At 41.1% G+C, this 22,926-nt stretch overlaps 1 protein-coding gene across 1 annotated transcript in view; it reads left to right on the forward strand.

Moving 5' to 3' along the window:
* EIF2AK3 (eukaryotic translation initiation factor 2 alpha kinase 3) overlaps nucleotides 1-22,926 on the forward strand; it is an 82,283-nt gene that overhangs the window by 3,961 nt on the left and 55,396 nt on the right. The window contains exon 2 of the mRNA XM_040224252.1: nucleotides 13,338-13,467. Within this exon, the coding sequence (XP_040080186.1) occupies nucleotides 13,338-13,467 (130 nt within the window). The remainder of the gene's footprint in view (nucleotides 1-13,337; nucleotides 13,468-22,926) is intronic.

The raw sequence follows: 22,926 nt of genomic DNA on the forward strand, positions 1-22,926 counted from the left end.
GCAAGCATACTTAAAGAAGGGGTTAAAGATTCATCCTTTTGGGGAATTCTCTAGTGGTTCAGTAGTTAGGACTTTGAGCTTCCATTGCTGGGGGCATAGGTTCAGTCCCTGGCTGGGGAACTGAATGAGATCCTTTAAGCCACGCTACATGGCTCCCTGCTCCCCCCAACCCCCAAAGAAAAGATTCATCCTTTTTGGCCTCACTTCCTCAGTCCCTCACTGTTAAACCTGTTGGGATTGCTGATCTTCTTTATATATGCAGAAAGTGCAAGCTTGTATAGACAGGTTGGAAAAGATAGGAATAGGAGAGGAGGTGAAGGTAGCTGGCAAGCAGAACTACTTCTCTCTCAGAAAGAAAAAGAGTGAAAAGAGAGTTTTGCCTGCCAGAGAATAAGAGATCTTTGGCAAACAGAATTGGTTAGGATAATATGGGCTGGGGTTTAGGTGTCTGCCCAGTAGCTTAAGATAGTATGGAAAGTTTGAGAAACCTTGAGTAAGTAAATTGGTAGAATCAGCAAGAGATAAATATGTAGTTTGTAAAAGACTTTTTTTAAGTGCGATACAGAAAAAAGTGAAAAAAAAAAGAATATCAGTTCTATAATAATAAACCAATACCCTGTTTATTTAAAGAAGGAATATTAGGGGAACAAATCTGGATTAACCAAGCGTTTATTGCAGATAACTGTGAAGAGCCATAGTCTTTGCAAAACTTTTAAAAGTAGGAGGTGGGAAATTGAGATCTTTGTTTTTACAGGTTGTCTTTTGTCTCTCAAGAAGCAGAATGCAACTTGCTCATTCTTTTTTTTTCTCTTGATGGAATTTTCATTTTCTTGTGATGGAATTTTCAATCTAAATGCTTACTCTGCATCTCAGGCATATAAATGAGTGAATAAACTTTTTTTTTTTTTCCCTTTAAAAAGTAGCTAAAATGAACTTGCTTTTCTTGTAGCAGTCTTGTTGTCAGCGGTTCTGGTAAATATTACATTTAGTTGAAATTTAAATGAGATGGTCATTGCAGAGTGTTGGGAAGAAAGTCAAAATCTCATCTCACTGTTCGGTTTTATGCATGCACGTTGGCGTTAAATGATGAGTTATGAGTTTTCTGACTTAAGCACAAAAAGCAAACTGCAAGGTGTCATTTGGCATTCTTGTGATGGGTTGAGCATCCTCAGATTGACATCTGACAACCTTGGAAGTTGTAAAGCCCTAGTTTTAGCTATCACACCAATTTTTAGAGTATTATGTTCCTTTTGCCTCTGATTCCCCTCTAACAAAAGTATCACTACATTTGACATTCATTTCTTCTCTCATGCTTCTTTAATTTGTGCATCTGTAAACTGGAATTTTTGGGTTTAATGAGTTGTAACAGGAAAACACTTCCCAAATATAAGATGATTTAATTCCTCTTTATTTCTTTCTCCTCTCTATCCTTTACAAGCTGATCTGATCTGAATCAATGGTTTAGAAATCTAGTCTTTCTCAGATTTTCAAATTCATAATCCTTTTTTTTCAACTAAAATGACCATTGAATAATAGAATTACAGGATACAGTGTTGAAAGGAAACTCAGTTATCTGTTCACGTTTCTGACCACAGACTTTTTTTTTTCACTTATTTAAAACTTTTTATTTTGTATTGGGGTCTAGTTGATTAATAATGTTGTGACAGTGTTAGGTGTACAGCAGTGGGACCTAATCATAGATACCATGTATCCATTCTCCCCCAAACTCCCCTCCCATCCAGCTGCCACATAATACTGAGCAGAGTTCCATGTACTATACAGTAGGTCCTTGTTGCTTACCATTTTAAATATAGGACTATGTACATGTCCATCCCAGACTCCCTAACTATCCCGTCCCCTCAGCAACCCCAGACTTTTAAAGCTGACTAAGAATCACACTGAAAGAAGAATTTGTGCATAACTTTCAAGGCAGGCTATAAGCCAAAGTAAATATACTTGGTGAGTAATGGATTATCCTTCCTGTCTATAATTGTCTTTTTAATGTGATTGACACCTGGACTCTGGCTTTGAGATTGACAGAGTTGAGGAAACTGTTCTGTATTCACACTCCTGGGCGCAGAAGGTGACCTGTCTTTATCACCTGCTGTAAGCTGTGGCTCCCACATGGTCCTTCATTCCATAAATACTGTCTGGAAACTCCATCGGGGTTTTTTTTTTTTGGTAAGATAGGAGCTGATTGTATATTTCTAGTACAAAACATTTTAAAATGCAAAAAGTAAAGCTGGTAGGTTTTAGAACTAAGTGTGAGAGGGGGAAATTTTTTTTTTTAAGTTTTTCAGAAAGAGACTTACAGACTTAAGAGAACAAACTTATTATGGTTGACGTGGGGGGGAGGGGTAGTTAGGGAATTTGGGATGGACATGTACACACTGCTATATTTAAAATGGATAAACAACAAGGACCTACTGTATAGCACATGGAATTCTGTTCAGTGTTATGTGGCAGCCTGGATGGGGAGTTTGTAGGAGAACGGATACATGTATATGTATGGCTGAGTGCCTTCACTGTTCACCTAAAACTAACACATTGTTGTTAATTGGCTGTGTGCTGTGTGCTAAATTACTTCAGCCACGTTGGACTCTGCGACCCTGTGGACTGTAGCCTGCCAGGCTCCTTTGTCCATGGGATTCTCCAGGCAAGAATACTGGAGTGGGTTGCCATTTCCTCCTCCAGTTAATTGGCTATACCCCAATACAAAATAAAAAATTTAAAAAACATTGTTTTAATGTTTTCCACTCTGTTCTATTTGTCAATAACCATTTTATTTAAAAGATTTCATAGAACAGAGCAGACAAAGTGCTTTGAAAATGTTTAATCCTAATTGGAAACGGATATCTGCTGCTCTCACTTGGTTTACAACATTGAAAACTTAGACTGTATTTCTGTAAGGCTTAGCTGATATGTCAGAGTTATATAGTTAGTAATTTTTGGCACTATATTTGTTTGTATTGGGGGCATGACTAGTCTTGTGACAGGTTTAAATAAAGGAAGTTTGATCTGAAGATTTACTTAGTAGGTGAGGACTACAAAGTAAAGTCCAATTAATACATTCATTTTTCAACAAGAAAATATGCTTCCTTAAGTGTGAGCATATATTTTAGTCAGAGGATTCTTGGTTACATAAAAAAAAAAGCAGATTTAACCCAATGACATTTTTAATTTTGTGACTGTTTTTTTTGTTCCTATGAAAGGAAATGTGCAATTTTAAAATAAGCAGTTGTTAATGTAGAAACTATTCAATCGATAGAACTTTCTACTGTCACCTACTTCTGTTTCAAATGGGAAATTTATTCAGGCAAAGTTACTGTATGAAAGAATTCAGCATTTACTTATCAGACTCTGATAAACTTAATTATAAATAGGCAGGGATTCTGGGTGAGGGAAGTCGAAGCAAACAAAATTTTTTAAGATTGGTATTTATTGTGGCCTAAGAGCATTTCTGCTCAGTTAAGGGCATAATCAGAGCAATAACAGGATGTGTGACATTTTGATGAGATTTCTGGGGGGAATAAAAGCTACACATTATAGTAATATAGGAGTCGCCACTTATGTAGACATATAGTTAACAGAATAGTTGAGTTAGAGTTTTAAAAAAAACCCAAAATTTATACTTCACAGTTCTGTCCAAAATCTCTTTTAGGTGCGTGACCTTAGCCAAGTCGCATCTTTTCACTTTCTCAGCTCCTTTTTTTGTTTTATGTGAGTAGTAGTATCTGCCCCAGCAATTTATTCATCCAACGAACATTTACTGCATCTTACTAGGAGCTCCACACTATTGGGTGCTGGGGATGGATACATGGGCTGTCCTTGAGTCCAGGCCTGAGAGGGAGCTGCAAGTGTTGAAGAATTAACTGTACTGAAATGGATGATAATGACGTAAGAGGAGTTTTGAGAGCGAAGAGAATGGAGACGTCAAGTGAGCAAGCCCTTGAACGTGAAATGTCAAGGAAAGTCTCCGCTGCTGGGATGATGTGAGCACAGGCTCAAAGCTGTGGTTGCTAAACCAGGGCTCCGGGACCCTTATGTGCTTGCTTGTGGGGGAGCCAGGAGATTGGTTTTGTGTTTTCCAAACAACCTAAGGGAGATTGGCCGTTCACTGAGGAGAAAGCTAATTAAAAAGTCAAGTTTTCTCAATTTTGCACTGGAACTAAATACCAAACTTAATTAGTAATATTAGCTCTTTCTTTCCGGAAATCTTGAATATTGTGATTAGCACTTAAATAGTTTCTCTAAAGAGAGGAAAATTCATTAGAAGTTATATTTGGGGGACATATGAAATCATTTAAGACATGAAACAACCAAAAAATAAAGAAAAAAAAGACACGAGACAAGAGCCAAGTTAACAAAGGAACTTTATTCAAAGAGTTAGAAACCTAGGTTATGCCAGATTATGCGTGATACCAAGTAGTGTGGCCTTTATTCAGTGGGCACAGGGAGCTGTGAAAGTTGATCAGATCTCAATTATAGAAACAAAACCATCAGAAGAGTAGAGGAAGGAAGAAACCAGAGGCAGGAAGTCTTTTTTTGTTTGTTTTGGGTTTTGTTTTCTGTTAATTTTTTTAGTCTTTTTTTTGTTTGTTTTTGTGTAGGCTGGACGTCTTTTTAAGATGTTCTAATGGCATAGAACAAGGGCACTGGGATGAAGAATTAAAAGATTTAAAGGAAGCTTGAAAAACAGATCAGGAGTACACGACTGTTGCTGAAATGCAGGGGGTGAGGGAGGAGGCACGTTTCATTTCTGATATAGATGTTCAGTGATAGGGTGGATGCAGAAAGCCTGGGGAGAGAAGGGAAGCTTTCTGAACGCGTTGTGGTGATGCCCTGCTGAAAATGCTGAACTGGGGTTGGGAGAGGGATGAACTGTAAATACTACATTCATTTAGGCAGCTGTCAGATTACAAATACAGTAAGTGATGGACTTTGGATAAAACTAGAACTCCTCGGCCTACATTTTGGAGATTGAAAGCTGTCAGGATGGCAGGTGAGGATGGGGGCAAGGACTGGTTCCAACTAAGGGCTTCCCTGGTGGCTCAGTGGTAAAGAATCCACCTGCTGATGCAGGAGACATAGGAGACACAGGTTCAATTCCTGGGTTGGAAAGATCCCCTGGAGGAGGGCATGGCAACCCACTCCAGTATTCTTGCCTGGGAAGTCACATGGACAATGGAGCCTGGTGGGCTATAGTCCATAGGGTTGTAAAGGCCTGGACACAACTGAGTGACTGAGCACACTCACTGTGCTCCAGCTACCACTGGAGGGACAAACCTGATGAGGGGAGGAGACCTGGCCTCAAGAGAGGTCATTGCAAACCTTTCTTGAAAGGGGCTTTGAAGAATCACACTATGAGTGAGAGAAAGTACTTGCTGCTGAATAAGCAGCTTGTAAGTGAAAGAAATTTCTAGAGTTTGCTGATAGAGTTGATCAGTAGGCCATCTTCATCCAGGTAATGGATTTTTTTTTTTTTTTTTTTTACTCCCAGGCAATCTCCCTTTGAGGTAAATCACTCTTTGCCAGATTGGTCTTATCTTGAGACTCACCTCAAGTACTGGTTAAGCCACCATCTCTGAAACCCCTCTGCAGAGGGAACCTCTGAATCTTCACTGGTTTTTAACAACCACTCCAGATTATTTTGGTAATCAGGTCAATTTGAGTTATGCTGAGCTAGGTGAAATCATCCTGTTTTATCCATGAAAAAGCAATTTGAATGGAGCCATGAGCAGAACAGCAGCAGGGCTGTGGGGATGGGCACGCAGGGTTGACTTCAAAGCTCTGATTCTTTCCCCTGGAAATGCTGCCTGTGTAGTTCTTTTGATTTTTAAATAAGGTAAAGAGTTTTTCATCTCGTTCATAGAAATTGCCAAATAGAGTGGATCATGGGGAGATAAATGGCCTTAGATTCTCCCTGTTTTGTGTTTTTTTTTTTTTTTTTTTTTTGAGGAAAGGGGAGGCCTTGATGTTTGTTCTAAGTGCTGCATCTTATTTTGGCCTCTGGTTGTTCTGCATCCGGCTGGAGGACTGTTCTTCAGCAGTGTCTGTCTCCTTCATGTGGCTCTCAACCAATAGTATTTCAGAGCATCTCTCTCCAAGAATGTGATAAGATGTAACCGTCTCAACTGTTAAGTATCTCTTTGCCCTCCAGCTGTTACTTATTTCCAGCAGCAGCAGAAGGGAAAGCCCTCTTCCAGTGATGTGCTTAAGACAGAGTAAATTGTAGCCGTGGGGATAATGAATTTTTTTTTTGACACCTGACATGGGCTTCCCAGGTGGCTCAAGTGGTAAAGAATCCACCTGCCAGTGCAGGAGATGCAGGAGGCACAGGTTCGATCCCTGGGTCAGGAAGATCCCCTGGAGAAGGAAATGGCAACCCATGCCAGGATTCTTGCCTGGGAAATCCCATGGACAGAGGAGCCTGGTGGGCTACGTTCACGGGGTCGCAAAGAGTTGGACCTGCCTGAGCATGCAAGAAGAATTGACACGGTTTGTTATGGAAATTTCTGTTATTCCCATTAAGAGGAGTTAAAAAGAATTAAGGATACGCCATTCAAATCTAAGAACGAGATTATACTAAATATCAATGGCCAGTTAAGAGCGTGATGTACTTAACTGTTCCTGCCTGCATGTTTTTCTTTCTTTCACTTATTGCTTGAATTCACACATACCCTCTAGATACAATTCATCATCTGAAAATATCTTATTTTCTGAAAATATCTTGTTTATGTTAAAAAGCAGAATCTTTACATAAGACATATGCGTCTTTTTTTAAAAAAATGTTTATTCTTGGCTGTTTTGTCTTTGTTGCTGCTTGGGCTTTTCTCTAGTAGTGGTGAGCCGGGGGTTGCTCTCCATTTGCAGTGCTTTGGACTCTCATTGTGGTGGCTTCTCACCTTGTGGAGAACGGGCTCTAGGCACGCAGGCTTCAGTACTTGTGGCACACAGGCTCAGTAGCTATGGCTTGCAGGCTCTAGAGCGTGGACTCAGTAGTTATGACAGATGGGCTTAGTTGCTCTGCAGCATCTGGGTTCTTCCCAGACCAGAGATTGAACCCATACAGCAAAGTGACTCAGTTGTAAGTATATAATATACTCAATTATATATATTATTTATATATATTATTATATATATTATTTTTCATTTTCTTTTCCATGGTGGGTTGTCAGGTATGAATTTTTATACCTTTCATTATGATATAATTTTTTGGCTTACTTTATCCTTCTTCTCCAACTCCCAGTAGATCTCTTTAGAATGTAAGATAATGTGTGGGGAAGGAAGTCCAGTTGTTCCTTTTCTTTTGGTTTGTTATTAAAATTACTAGTTTGTAGTATGGCAAAATCTTTATTTTCATAAATTCAGTTCAGTCGCTCAGTCATGTCTGACTCTTTGCAATCCCATGAATTGCAGCATGCCAGGCCTCCCCAACTCCTGGAGTTCACCCAAACCCACGTTCATCGAGTCAGTGATGCCACCCAGCCATCTCATCCTCTGTCGTCCTCTTTTCCTTCTGCCCCCAATCCCTCCCAGCATCAGAGTCTTTTCCAATGAGTCACCTCTTTGCATGAGGTAGCACAAAGTACTGGAATTTCAGCTTTAGCATCATTCCTTCCAAAGAACACCCAGGACTGATCTCCTTTAGAACGGACTGGTTGGATCTCCTTGCAGTCCATGGGACTCTCAAGAGTCTTCTCCAACACCACAGTTCAAAAGCATCAATTCTTCGGCACTCAGCTTTCTTCACAGTCCAACTCTCACATCCACACATGACTACTGGAAAAACCATAGCCTTGACTAGACGGACCTTTGTTGGCAAAGTGATGTCTCTGCTTTTCAATATACTGTCTAGGTTGGTCATAACTTTCCTTCCAAGGAGTAAAGCGTCTTTTAATTTCATGGCTGCAATCACCATCTGCAGTGATTTTGGAGCCCCCAAAAATAACGTCTGATACTGTTTCCACTGTATCCCTATCTATTTCCCATGAAATGATGGGACCAGATGCCATGATCTTCGTTTTCTGAATGTTGAGCTTTAAGCCAACTTGTTCACTCTCCTCTTTCACTTTCATCAAGAGGCTTTTTAGCTCCTCTTCACTTTCTGCTATAAAGGTGATGTCATCTGCATATTTGAGGTTATTGATATTTCTCCTGGCAATCTTGATTCCACCTTGTGCTTCATCCAGCCCAGCGTTTCTCATGATGTACTCTGCATAGAAGTTAAATAAGCAGGGTGACAATATACAGCCTTGACGTACTCCTTTTCCTATTTGGAACCAGTCTGTTGTTCCATGTCCAGTTCTAACTGTTGCTTCCTGACCTGCATATAGGTTTCTCAAGAGGCAGGTCAGGTGGTCTGGTATTCCCATCTCTTTCAGAATTTTCCACAGTTGATTGTGATCCACACAGTCAAAGGCATAGTCAATAAAGTAGAAACAGATGTTTTTCTGGAACTCTCTTGCTTTTTTGATGATCCAGCGATGTTGGCAATTTGATCTCTGGTTCCTCTGCCTTTTCTAAAACCAGCTTGAACATCAGGGAGTTCATGGTTCACGTATTGCTGAAGCCTGGCTTGGAGAATTTTGAGCATTACTTTACTAGCGCGTGAGATGAGTGCAATTGTGCAGTAGTTTGAGCATTCTTTTGCATTGCCTTTCTTTGGGATTGGAATGAAAACTGACCTTTTCCCATCCTGTGGCCACTGCTGAGTTTTCCAAATTTGCTGGCATATTGAATGCAGCACTTTCACAGCATCATCTTTCAGGATTTGAAATAGCTCAACTGGAATTCCATCCCTCCACTAGCTTTGTTCATAGTGATGCTTTCTAAGGCCCACTTGACTTCACATTCCAGGATGTCTGGCTCTAGATGAGTGATCACACCATCGTGATTATCTTGGTCTTGAAAATCTTTTTTGTACAGTTCTTCTGTGTATTCTTGCCACCTCTTAGTATCTTCTGCTTCTTTTAGGTCCATACCATTTCTGTCCTTTATCGAGCCCATCTTTGCATGAAATGTTCCCTTGGTATAGATAGGGAACTAAATTAAATTAACACTTTTATTCACTTGATAAATTTATTCATTTGCTAACTGAGTAAGTTCTCTGAAACGTTTCAAAGGAGTTTACTTGAACTGGCTTATCTTATTTTCTTTGAAAGGTTTCAAACGAGACTACTTGAACTGGTTTGTGTTGGTCAACTTGTAGTTTTACTTTGAATTTCTATATATTATATATGAAGTAGAATAGATAAAAATAACATTTTATAATCCAAACCAGGAACATAACTGTCTATGCTTGGAATTTGTATCATCTTTGAGAAGTAGACAAATAAGCCTAACAAATTCCTAGAAGGACTGTTCAACACATCTTTTCTTTCCACAAATATTTATTGAGAGCTTGTCATGTATCTGGGGTGTTCCAGGATGCGAAGGAACAGCAGGTACAAAGATCTGAGGGAAAATTACACGTGATGTGTTTGAGGAATTGGGGGAATCAGTCTGGGGATATTGATTTTAGGTATGTGAACACTGAGAAGCCTGTTACACAGTCTGAATCTGGCAGGCAGTTAGATATGTATGCCCAGAGTTCAGGGAAGGGGCCTGGAACCAGAAGTATAAATTTGGAAGTTGCAAATGTATGTTGTTATTGTTGCTGCTGGCTCCTAGGTGGCTTCAGTCGTGTCCGACTCTGTGCAACCCAATAGATGGCCGCCCACTAGGCTCCTCTGTCCCTGGGATTCTCCAGGCAAGAATACTGGAGTGGGTTGCTATTTCCTTCTCCAGGGGATCTTCTCAACCCAGGGGTCAAACCCACGTCTCCTGCATTGCAGGTGGATTCTTTACTGTCTAAGCCACCAGGAATAGATGATATTTTAATCTAGGAGAGCAGGAAAGAAAAGTACATGTAGGTAGAGAATGTTTTTGGAGATAGGAGAGATGAGGAGCAACCAGGAAATGAGACTGAGAAAGGAAGCTTAGAATGGAGAAAAAATAATCAGGAGAGAATGGTGTCCTGGAAGCTGTGTGAAGGGTGGTTGACAGAGGATAAACAACCAGGTCCTAATGTGTGTGTTATTCACTAAGTGGTGTCCCAGTCTTTGCAACTCCATGAACTGGGGCCCATTCAAGCTCCTCCTACTGTATAACATAGGGTTTTTCAGTGGCTCAGTCATGTCCGACTCCTTGCAACCCCATGAACTGCAGCATGCCAGGCTTCCCTGTACTTCACCATCTCCTGGAGCTTGCTCAAACTCATATCCATTGAGTCGGTGATGCCATCCAACCGTCTCATCCTCTGTTTTCCCCTTCTCCTCCTGCCTTCAGTCTTTCCCAGCATCAGGGTCTTTTCAAATGAGTTGGCTCTTCACATTCAGGTGGCCAAAGTATTGGAGCTTCAGCATCAGTCCTTCCAATGAATATTCAGAACTGATTTCCTTTAGGATTGACTAGTTTGGTCTCCTTGCAGTCCCAGGGACTCTTGATAGTCTTCTCCAACACCACAGTTCAAAAGCATCAATTCTTCAGCACTCAGCTTTCTTTATAGTCCAACTCTCACATCCATACGTGACCACTGGAAAAACCATAGCTCTGACTATACAGATCTTTGTTGGCAAAGTAATGTCTGCTTTTTAATATGCTGTCTAGGTTAGTCATAGCTTTTCTTTCAAGGAGCAAGTGTCTTTCAATTCCATGACTGCAGTCACCATCTGCAGTGATTTTGGAGCCCAAAAAAATAGTCTCTCACTGTTTCCATTGTTTCCTCATCTATTTGCCATGAAGGGATGGGACCGGATGCCGTGATCTTACTTTTCTGAATGTTGAGTTTTAAGCCAGCTTTTTTTCACTCTCCTCTTTCACCTTCATTAAGAGGCTCTTTAGTTCTTCTTGATGTAACACAGGGAATTACATTCAATATCCTATAATAAAGCAAAACGAAGAATATGAAAAAGAACATAGATGTGTGTAACTGAATCATTTTGCTGTATACCGGAACCTAACGCAACACTGTAAATCAGCAACAATTTTTTTTTTTTAAGTGCCAGTAAACTAGGGGGGAAAATGTAGCTGATAGAGAACAGGAGAAGTGGCTGGTCACGTGCTACTGGATGGTCAAGTGAATGGGATTTGTCGGTGTGAAAGGCATGGGTGGATCCCATGAAAGCCTTTTCAATGGAGGGGTAGAGGCAAAAACTTGATTAGAAATAGTTCAGTACAGGAAGGGGAGAGAGGATTTGGAGACTAAAACTATAGAACACCTCTTTCAAGGAGCTTTGTTCCAGAGTGGGGCAAGCAATGGATTGGAAGCTGGAGCAGGGAGAGTTGATCATTATGTTTAATCTGGTTTGGTTTTTAAGTTGGGAGAAATAGTAGCAGGTTTGATGGCTGGGGGTGGGGAGTGCCGTTAGAGAAGAAATAATTGATGGGAAAGCAAGAGGAGAGGTTTTGAGGAACAAGTCCTCATATATGCACGGGGAAAGACTGTTGCCTGAGTGGAAGTGTTGGGAGTGGATGGGAATGTAGGCAATTCATTTGCAGTACTAGGAGGCGAGGGGGATTTCACGGGTCCAAGTGCTGAGACATAGAGAGATGAGATTGTGGGGTCTCTTGATTATTTCTGTTTTCATTAGCAAACACCTATCTTGGAGGCCTAGTCCCTGAGATGTACGAGCTTGGAAGAAGTAGTGTAGGAAGTTTGAGGACAAAGGCAGAATGAAATAGTTAACCTAAAACAGTGGGAGAGGATAGAGTAGGAACCATATTAAGATTGTGGAACAACATTTGTAGCCCTTTCGATGTTGATGGTATATGAATAAAAGTGAGACCTGTCGGGATGGTTATGTCTGTCTTCAACTGCACAGATGCAAGGTGGAGCAAAGGCAGAAAGCTGAGTTTAACTCAGGTTGGAGTTCTGCTAGTCCAGTGTGATGTGTAGGAGAGGAAAAAGGGAGTTGAAGGCATGAGCAGGGAAGTGCTGAAGATGAAAGATGTGGAATTTAAGCTGGATAAGAGGAACTTCACTGGCAGTCTGGTGGTTAAGACTCAGCATTCCCAATGCAGGGGTCCTGGGTTCAATCCCTGGTCAGAGAGCTAGATCCCACACTCAGCAGCAAAGATCCCTCATGCGAGAACTAAGAGTGGTGCAGTCAAGTAAATAAAAACTATCTTGGCTTTAAGGAAAAAACCAAAACCAAAACGAAAAACCGGATAAGGAAAAAGTAAAGGCATAATGGTAGTGAGGTTCAGGGTAACAGTGGTAGGATCAATAGCTAATAGATTTTGGTGGGGTCAGAGAAGTAGAGGAGGTGAGCTGAAAAGAGGAGTTGGTGGCTTGGGGTTGGATTCTTAAAATTTCAGTGGGACAGAGAAGCTGTGATAGGTAATGACAAGGTCTTAGGTAGGGTCTGATCATGGGAATGACTGAGGCAAGGTAGACAGATCATGAAAACCCACAGAATGTGTTAATAGTGACAATGAACCAGGAGCCCAGAATTCCCAAGGAATGGAGCCAGCGACCCAAAGATGAAAAGACAATTATTAGGAGGGGTAATGGATGCAATGATTCGATCCTGAGGGTTTTTAGAGAGGAAGGAAAGAAACTAGTCTAGAAATGGTAGCACGGTACGAGGACTACACTGGATCGGGTAAGGGTGATGGAGAAAACAAATTCTCATAGCTTCTGAAGGAGTGTCCTCAGGTTTCTGTTAGAGCAGGAAGGTGAGTGGATGTTCAGGGGATGCTGTTTCAGGGTGAAGGCTTCGGGAGTTGGGGAAATACAAGAGTAAAGGACAGAACAGGGTATGTTGAGTTCCAGGTGGGGATTAGAGTGTGGGGACGAGGAGTGACCTTGGACTCTGGGGCTTTTCATAAGTGGCACAAGCAGATAAAGGGCATAGTGCAGTTGTCTTGGAGGGCTCAAGACGAGGTGGAAAGACCACAAGTGTCATGGGGATGTACCCCTGCTCCCCGCCCTTACAGAAAGAGGCCGGGGAGCAGCTGGCTCCTTTCTTGCCTTCCTTATTGGCTGCACTGGGTCTTTGTTGCTGCTCTTTGGCTTTTCTCTGGTTGTGGTGTGTGGACTTCTCCTTGGGGTGGCTTCTCTTGTTGTGGAGCACAGACTCTAGAGCTTGGGCTCAGTAGTTGTGGCACATGGACTTACTTGCACCATGGCGTGTGGGGTCTTCCTGGACCAGAGATCAAACCCATGTCCCCCGCACTGGCAGGTAGATTCTTATCCACTGGACCACCAGGGAAGTCCGGGAGAGGCTGGTTTCTTTTGAGTGTATGCCTTTGGTATCTTTTTAACTCTGTCCTTTTCGTTTTGAATTTTACAGATCATTAGTGATCATCAGCACTTTAGATGGCCGAATCGCTGCCTTGGATCCTGAGAATCATGGGAAAAAGCAGTGGGATTTGGACGTGGGGTCTGGTTCCTTGGTGTCATCCAGCCTTAGCAAACCAGAGGTGAGAATTTTCTGTTATGTGTCGACAGGGAAACTTAGTTAAAATGAGCACTTGTTGCTATTACTAGTAGATATTTGCTTATAGGACTGGGGCTCAGGAGCTGATCACCTAGGTGTGGGGGGTGTCTATCTCTAGCAAGCTGTGTCCCCTGGAGGCATTTGCTTAGCTCTTCTTTCCCTCAGTTCCCCCTTCTGTAAGGTGAGGTGGATGGTGTAACCTACTTCTTAGGATTGTTTGGGGCCTGGAATGAATTAATTGTATAAATGAGTAATTGAGGATACTATCTGCTGTACCAATAAAGCTCATTATCTAAGCTATAACACGATCATAATTCCTTCTTCCTAACATTATCACCTAACATCATCACCATCACGAGGTCCCTAGGAATAATAAAACAAATGTAAACAACTGTGTTTTAACAGTTGGAAATACATATTGCAAAACCCCATGAATTATTCCCTATGTGTTCCCTCAGTTGTCCATCTTAATTTTAAATATAATTCATCTGAAATTTTCTTGTAATTTTAGACAAATTGGATTATTTGCAATTAGTTGCTTTCAAAACTTTTTTGGCACGTGACTCCTGAACTTGCGCAGGTGACTTAGCCCCTCAGAGCTTTAGCATCTGCATCAGTAAAGTCATGACATTGCCTACCTACCTCGATGAGAGGAGCAGGTTAAGGGGAATTAAATGACAGAAGTTTATTTTTCTCACCTTTAGTCTAGACTCAGATGAAGTCTCTCTCCTTTTCTGGCACTCTACTTCTTGTTTAAATCATTTAAAACAGGTCCCTCTTTTGAGTTATGACTGCTGACATAGAAGCAGTCTTCTGTTTTCCAGAACATTCTCAGCCTTTTACCTTGTTCTTAGAGGATAATCACTGGGGTACTCTTCCTCCTCCTGCTTTTTGGCCTCATGTTGTGGGATGTGGGATCTTAGTTCCCTGACCAGGAATCAAACCCAAGGCCCTTGCAGTGGAAGCATGCAGTCGTAAGCACTGGACCACCAGGGATAGTGTTAGTCTCTCAGTCATGTCTAACTCTTTGTGACTTCATGGACTGTAGCCCTGCCAGGCTCCTCTGTCCGTGGAATTCTCCAGAAAAGAATACTGGAGTGGGTAGCCATTCCCTTCTCCAAGGGATCTTCCCCACCCAGGGGTCGAACCCAGGTCTCATGCATTGCAAGCAGATTCTTTACTGTCTGAGCCACCAGGGAGGCCCCTCTGGAGCACCAGGGAAGTCCCCCATTTTTCCCCCTTTCGTTATCAATCTTTCCCTTTCCAAAAGCTTTTAAGCTGGTAACAAGTTTGGGGAAAACTTAGCATGAGGGCCTTGAGAATGACCTGATTAGTGGTGATGGAATATTAGGATGGAAAAACTGCTATCAGTGACCCCACTGCCCTCTGGAAAACCCAGATTGAATTGTGTTCTGGAGCACCCAGGCAGATACTTAAGGAGATGGCACTGGCCAACCTCCACGCTTGCTGTGTGCTAAGCCTTGAGTAGACTTTAAGAGCGCCTGCTGCTTGTCTAGCAGTATGCTGATAACATCTGTTGAGAATCGTGAACTTCTGTGTTGTGAATTATTAATATAAAAGCACTTTGATTATAAATTAAGTTACAAATTTTGAATTAGGTGCCATAGTCAAATGAATCATTTATGAGAGTCATTTATTTGTGTCCTCCTGGGATAATGCTTGGGCGTGCACATTTTGCTTTATTTTCAAACTAGACGTAAAAGATGATGAACAAAATCAGAAGACAGTAAGCTGTTTACACCTGAGGTAACATTCTGGTGTGTTGTAGTGGTGTAAAGCATGTGTGCTTTTACAAACTAAAATATGCATACTGACAAAAAGAGAAATTGCACGTTATGACAAATAGTTGTGATAACCTGAGTGCCATTGAGTGTGTTTAAATTATAAGCAGCTGGTCAGCCTTGAAGCTTTTCTTACTATAGCAGTTATATTAGCTGTTTTTTAAACTACAATTCAATTTTCTCACTGTCCCTACCATTTTCTGTGGTTTATTAGGGCTCTCTTGTTTTTTGTTTTGAAATTTATTTATTTTAACTTGAGGATAATTCGTTTACAGTATTGTCATGGGTTTTGCCATACATCAGTAGGAATTAACCGTAGGCGTACATGTGTCCCCTCCATCCTGAACCCCCCTCCCACCTCCCTCCCCACCCCATCCCTCCAGGTTGTTACAGAGCGCCGGTTCTGGGTGCCCTGCTTCAAATATCAGACTCGCACTGATTATGGGACTCTCTTGTTTTAAATGTCCTGTTTCTAGTTTAATAGAAGACAACTTGATGTTCCTGTATGCTTCTGCCTTCAACATGTTGCATTGTTGTTTTGGTTGAGCTATATGAAGAAGAAAAGCCACAGGTATTTGGGAAAAGAGAGTATTTTAGTAGCCGTTTCAGATAATTGTGGTCATTCTTTTTTGGTTCTACACAAAAACAGGTGAAGGTTTCTGGAAGGTTAGTTGCCCTGTGGAATCTGAAACCATATCAATGAGCAGTTGTACTCTGTGGCAGTAACATCCATTGACCTGTCTTGCTTTTTACTCATGCAGGATCTTCTAACATCATTGGGAAAATACTGATTCATTGAGTTACACAGATCTCCCAAATGTTGACATATTTCCTTGTAGAATGTTTTGTAAAGTCAAACTTTTTATTATCCCCACCAATCTCATGAGAAAATCCTTTAAGTAGTGGGAAGCTCACATGGGAAGATACAGCTTTTACAAGATTCTAATTTTCACTTGGCAATTTAGATTTGATTATTAACATAGTCAATTGTTTTCCTCAGAGTAAGAGGTTCACTTTGTTTCTTTTTGGGAAAATGTCTGCCAGATACCCAAGTCTCATAATCATAGCTTTTCTCTCAGTTTTTCAAGTAAAAATGGAGCTTTGTGAGCACTGCTGCTAGTTCAGCTCAAAACTCAGTCTCACAAGTGCTTTTTCTCAAAACATGCTTCTGTTTGTGGCAGAAGTCCTTAATGTACACCTCCTGTTTGGTTGGGCAGAGTAGTAGAAAGGTATGTATTTGGGTCACAACTGGATGAAATTAATTGTTATTGTTAAAAAGAAATGTATTCTTAATTGGAAAATAATTGCTTTACAATGTTGTGATGGTTTCTGTTGTACATCAGCATGAATCAGCCATAGGCATACATGTGTCCCCTCCCTCTTGAATATCCTTCCCACCTCCCTCCCAATTCCACCCATCTAAGTTGTCCCAGAGCATCGGATTTGAGCTCCCTGCATCATACAGCAAATTCCCACTATCTCTTTTACATATGGTAATGTATATGTTTCAATACTGCTCTCTCAACTCATCCCACCCTCTCCTTCCTCCACTTTGTTCATAAGTCTGTTCTCTATGCTTGCATCTCCACTGATGCCCTGCAGATAGGTTCATCAGTATCGTCTTTCTAGATTCTATATATATGCATATATATATATATATATATATATATACACATATATGGTATTTGTTTTTCTCTTTCTGACTTACTTCACTCTGTATATAGGCTCCAGTTTCATCCACCTCATTAGAACTGACTCAAATGCTTTCCTTTTTATGGCTGAGTAATATTCTATTGTATATATGTAGCACAACTTCTTTATCCATTCATCTGTCAGTGAACATCTAGGTTGCTTCCATGTCCTAGCTATTGTAAATAGTGCTGCAATGAACGTTGGGGTATCATCAGAACATTCTTGAGTGAAACTTTTTTTCTTCTATTTTGTCACAAGTGAAGATTCCAGGACTACAAATTGGTGCTAGATTCAGGCTAAAGCACCAGTTTTAGTTACGGTTGCTTCTTCACCATAAATGCAAATATCACCCCAGGGAAAGGCAAATAGCACCACCTTCTTATGAAAACCACTTGACCATCTGCACTTGAGACAGAATCCACAGACCATGCTTTGAGACCAACTGATCTAGTATATAATAGAAATATTAGGAGGGTATTGGTAAGGTTATAAACATTAACAAGGAGAGAGAACAGGTGAGCTTGGGTCACCTGTTATTCAGCAAGGTGTGTATCACTCATCATCTTGAAGTTATGTTCAGAAACTGGACGACACACCACCAAAAGAGGAACAAAAACTGCTATTTGAAATGCCCCAGATTGGATGCATAGCATGACAATACCCTTCTGAATGCATCTGATAGACTATTTTATGACAGTCCTTAGCTTTTAGGGAGAAAAATTAATTTTCTTTGTCTGAAGCTCAGCATTTGCTAGGGCAGGTAGTTTAGAGAGAAGGACTGGGTAGAACCCAGCAGGCAGAAGGAACTGGTGGGGAGATGTAACAGGAGCCACCCAGGTGACGTAAGTCTCCATTTGTTGACTCCTCTATTAGAATGTCAGTTTCTCCATACTTTCATCAGGAGTGGTATGAAGATGAAACAGATTAAACCCAGAAGACCAGAGAAGGTGTATTCTCTATGCTGCTGCTGCTAAAGTCACTTCAGTCGTGTCCAACTCTGTGCAACCCCATAGATGGCCTCCCACCAGGCTTCCCCGTCCCTGGCATTCTCCAGGCAAGAACACTGGAGTGGGTTGAAGTTCATTTCCTTCTCCAGTGCATGAAAGTGAAAAGTGAAAGTGAAGTCACTCAGTCATGTCCGACTCTTAGTGACCCCATGGAGCAGCCCACCAGGCTCCTCCGTCCATGGAATTTTCCAGGCAAGAGTACTGGAGAGGGGTGCCATCGCCTTCTCCAATTCTCTATGCAGTGATTATTTTTCATTTTTATTCTTTTGCTATTTATTTGTTTATTTTTGACTGCACTGGGTCTTCATTGCTTTGTGGACTTTCTCTAGTTGTGACGCACGGGCTTCTCACCGCAGTGACTTCTCTTACTGTAGCAGAGCCCAGGCTCTAGGCACACGGGATTCAGTAGTTGCAGCATGTGGGCCCTATAGTGCAGGCTTACAGGTTGTGGTGCATGGGCTCAGCTGCCCAATGGCATATAGAAACCTCCTGGACCGAGGACCAAACCTGTGTCCCCTGCATTGGCAGGCAGATTCTTAACAACTGGACCACGAGGAAAGTCCTCCGTGCAGTGATTATTAAAGTGACTGACTGATCTGATGCTTCCCAGGTGATTCAGTGGTAAAGAAACTTTTAAAGTTATTAGTGCTAGAGGAATTGGTTGTGAGTCACATGTACTTTTGCTTGATAATAAAGTAAGAGCATCACAGGAACTTTGCAGTCTGTGTGGTGTGGAGTATGCACCAGGATTCAGGGGCTAGTTCTAGCTGATATGCTGCTGTTAACTGTCTGTGTGACTTGGCTAAATTATTTCAGTTGTTGTTGCTGTTGTTCAGTCGCTGAGTCGTGTCTGACCCTTTGTGACCCCATGGACTGCAGCGCTCCAGGCTTCCCTGTCCTTCACTATCTCCCAGAGCTTGCGCAAACTCATGTTCTTTATTTCAGGATAGCTTTAATTTCCTTCTCTGTAAAATGATGGATAGGACTAAATTTCTAAGGATTGTCCTAACCTCAGGGCTCAGGTACCATCAAATACATGAAACACCCTTATAAATTATCTAGAGGAATTTTTTTACTTTCCTTTTTAGTACCTTTAAGGATTCTTTTAAAAATAGCACAAATTCATGACCGTTAGGTACATATCTCGTTGCCTCTCAACCTGCTCTGATGATGCCCTTAACCTTTTCTGACTCAAAAGGCATATAAAATAGCTTATTATGTTGCTTTAGTCATGTTTCAATTATGTTAAGGAAAAAAAATAAGTTCCCAGAGGATAAGAAAGATTGACGGTTCCATTAAAAACAAAGGTTTCACATTATTTTTAGAATGAATTGTAAGCTGCAGGAAGGTTGAGTTGCCTTGGGACAGAGATTTGATTTGCCACTCTTTCCTCTTAACTAGGTATTTATAAACTTCCTCAAAAGAATAGTGATATAAACCAAGCTAAAATGTGTGTGTCTGTGTCTGTGTGTCAGAATGAATGATGAACCTAAAGTTTACTCTGTTCGCTCTAGCACATGTGCTCCTAGGTTCTATATCTAATACTTTCTTTAAAACTTATTTATTTTTAATCGATGGATAATTGCTTTATAATATTGTACTGATTTCTGCCATATATCGACATGCATCAGCCATAAAGTATACATATGTCCCCTCCCTCCTGAACCTCCCTTCCACCTCCTAGCCCATCCCACCCCTCTAGGCTGTCACAGAGCCACAGTTTGAGTTCCCTGAGTCATACAGCAAACTCCCACTGGGTATCTGTTTAAATCTAATACTTTTGACAGTAGTTAAGAATTTTGTTTTCAGTTTTCAGAAGGACCACCTGAAATCGAATTTGCTTTTTTCTAGTGATTTACATGCAGAGTCAAAGTACTCAGGAGATTTGGCCATGGTTCTTCACTGATGGTTTTAAAATTTTGTTTTGTGACATCAGTTCAGTTCAGACATTCAGTCGTGTCTGACTGTGACCCCATGTACCGCAGCACGCCAGGCCTCCCTGTCCATCACGAACTCCTGGAGTTTACCCAAACTTATGTCCGTTGAGTCGGTGATGCTATCCAACCATCTTATCCTCTATCGTCCCCTTCTCCTCCTGCCTTCAATCCTTCTCAGCATCAGGGTCTTTTCAAATGAGTCAGTTTTTCGCATCAGGTGGCCAAAGTATTGGAGTTTCAGCTTCAACATCCGTCTTTCCAATGAACACTCAGGACTGATCTCCTTTAGGATGGACAGGTTGCATCTCCTTAGCATGTTTTTTTTTTTTTAATCTATTTATTTATTTAAATTGGAGGCTAATTACTTTACAATATTGTAGTGGTTTTTGCCATACATTACCATGAATCAGCCATGGGTGTACATGTATTCCCCATCCTGAACCCCCCTCCCACCTCCCTCCCTATCCCATCCCATCCTTCAGGGTCATCTCAGTGCACCACCCCTGAGCACCCTGTCTTATGCATCAAACCTGGACTGGCGATCTGTTTCACATATGATAATATACATGTTTCAGTGCTATTCTCTCAAATCATCCCACCCTCGCCTTCTCCCACAGAGTCCAAAAGACTGTTCTATACATCTGTGTCTCTTTTGCTGTCTCGCATATAGGGTCATTGTTACCGTCTTTCTAAATTCCATGTATATGCATTAGTATACTGTGTTGGTGTTTTTCTGTCTGACTTACTTCACTCTATATAATAGGCTCCAGTTTCATCCACCTCATTAGAACTGATTCAAATGCATTCCTTTTAATGGCTGAGTAATATTCCATTGTGTATATGTACCACAGCTTTCTTATCCATTCGTCTGCCAATGGGCATCTAGGTTGCTTCCATGTCCTAGCTATTGTAAACAGTAGCATGGTTTTTCTTTGGGGTCTCTGGATGGCATTAGGATCACAGTTCACCAAATCTAAGTAGACATCAGATTCTTGAACTATCTGCTTACTTTTCTGTGTTTTGAAACACACTTATAAATGCAAAGACCTTCCTTCTCTGTATTTAGAATGCATATTATAACTGTGTATATATAGCTAGTCTGTCCTTAGACAATATCTTTATCTTTTCTTTATTTAGAGATACCATATTTGTTTTTTGTTTCATTTTTCTGTAAAATGTCCTCCCCTTTTTTCCTCTTAAAAGGAACAAACAATTCTATTATAAGTCTATACTTAGAGTTTGGGGTTTTGTTTTATTTTATTTTAGGCATGTTTCTCCCCAAGGGACACACTGCCTTTTGGTTTCAGACAGGTGCAGAAACAACTATAATCCGAGAGGCTTCCAGCCTCCTCCCTGCCCTGCATCAGACTGCATTTGTTAAGATGGGCCTTCAAGAGGCTGAGGGTTGGTGGAGGGAGCCTTTGAAAAAGACTACTTGATGGTTACTTGATTTGTTCATAAAGGGTCCATCAGTAGACCATTTTGAGCATTGCTTTATTAAAAGAGACTCTGTAATCTCTTTTAAAGATTCTCTAATTTATACTGAAAGATGTCTGATCATTTGACAGTTTTTCCTTTGTACATAAACTAGCACAATGTGAGTCTTAGATGAGCACCATCTCAGATGGTGGTTTATTTGGAAAAGTCGCTGTCAGTCATGGAGCAAGCCAATATTTAAATAATTGCTTAGGTTAATTGCTTTTCTTTTAATTATAGAAGTGAAGCAGTGCTTTGATATAATTTTGTCTTATTCACCCCTTAGCGTGGCTGAAAGCAGTGCTGTGAACTAAATCGATTTATTCCAGCACGCATGTTGTCAAGTGAGAAATTGATTGACTCTGTTTTGTAGGAAACTGACTCATTATGCATATTGTTTATCTACTTTATGGATGTTTATTAATCTAAGTGAAGGCAGAGGTAGTTCCTAAACTCTGTTTTTCACCATGAATGCCAAAAGTATACCTAAGCAGTTAAGCTGGTCATTTTCCTTGAGGTATTTTGTTTTATAGGTTGAGTATAGGTTAAGGAAAGAAAGAATGAAAAAATGATTATCTACTTGGTATCTCACTGCTCTTGGGCAATAATTCAGAATCTTTGATGATTATAAATACCAAATTACTTCAGGATTTGTTTTTTCTTCTGCATTTTCTTTCTTTCTTTCTTTCTTCTTCTTTTAAATCTACATTTCCTTTTAAGCATGTCACACAGGGTGCCTTTGACTAACATCCAAATCTACTGAAAGATTTCATAATTCTTCATGTTCGATCAACTAACTAGTTGTTAACCCTGAGGCCCTCTCCTTAATCCTTGAGGAGGTATGATTTCCTGGAACACCGAACTTTCAGCAAATGAGCTTCCTCTACTCTCCCTGTCACATTAATTTCAACATTCTCATTGAAATTTAGGGACAAAGACATCATGTGTTAGTCGCTCAGTCGTGTCCAACTCTTTGCGACCCGCCATGGACTGTAGCCTGCCAGGCTCCTCTGTCCATGGAATTCTCCAGGCAAGGATACTGGAGTGGGTTGCCATTCTCTTCTCCAAGGGGTCTTCCCAGCCCAGGGATAGCACCTGGGTCTCCTGCATTGCAGGCAGATTCGGTACCATCTGAGCCACCAGGGAAGCTCATCATAATCGAGAGCACACTTACCGTGGTGCTCAGTGTACTGTGAGCACCTGACTGCTGCTGCTGATTTTTTTCTTTTTAATATTTATTTATTTTGCGGCATTGGGTCTCAGTTGTGGCACACGGGATCTTTCATTGCCATGTGTAGGCTTCTCTCTAGTTACAGCTCGTGGGCTTAGTTGCCCTGCAGCATGTGGGATCTTAGTTCCCCAACCAGGAATGGAACCCACGTCCCCTGCATTTGAAGGTGGATTCTTAACCACTGGTCCACGAGAGAAGCCCCTGCTTCTTAACCCTAGTGAGAGAGTCAGTGGTACTTGAACTTTAACACACCCAAAACTCAACTGGTCTTTAAGGTGGCAGAGGGTCCTGCGGGAC

The sequence above is a fragment of the Oryx dammah genome, unplaced genomic scaffold (assembly GCF_014754425.2).
Source record: "Oryx dammah isolate SB20612 unplaced genomic scaffold, SCBI_Odam_1.1 HiC_scaffold_25, whole genome shotgun sequence".
In the NCBI taxonomy this organism is placed as follows: Eukaryota; Metazoa; Chordata; class Mammalia; order Artiodactyla; family Bovidae; genus Oryx; species Oryx dammah.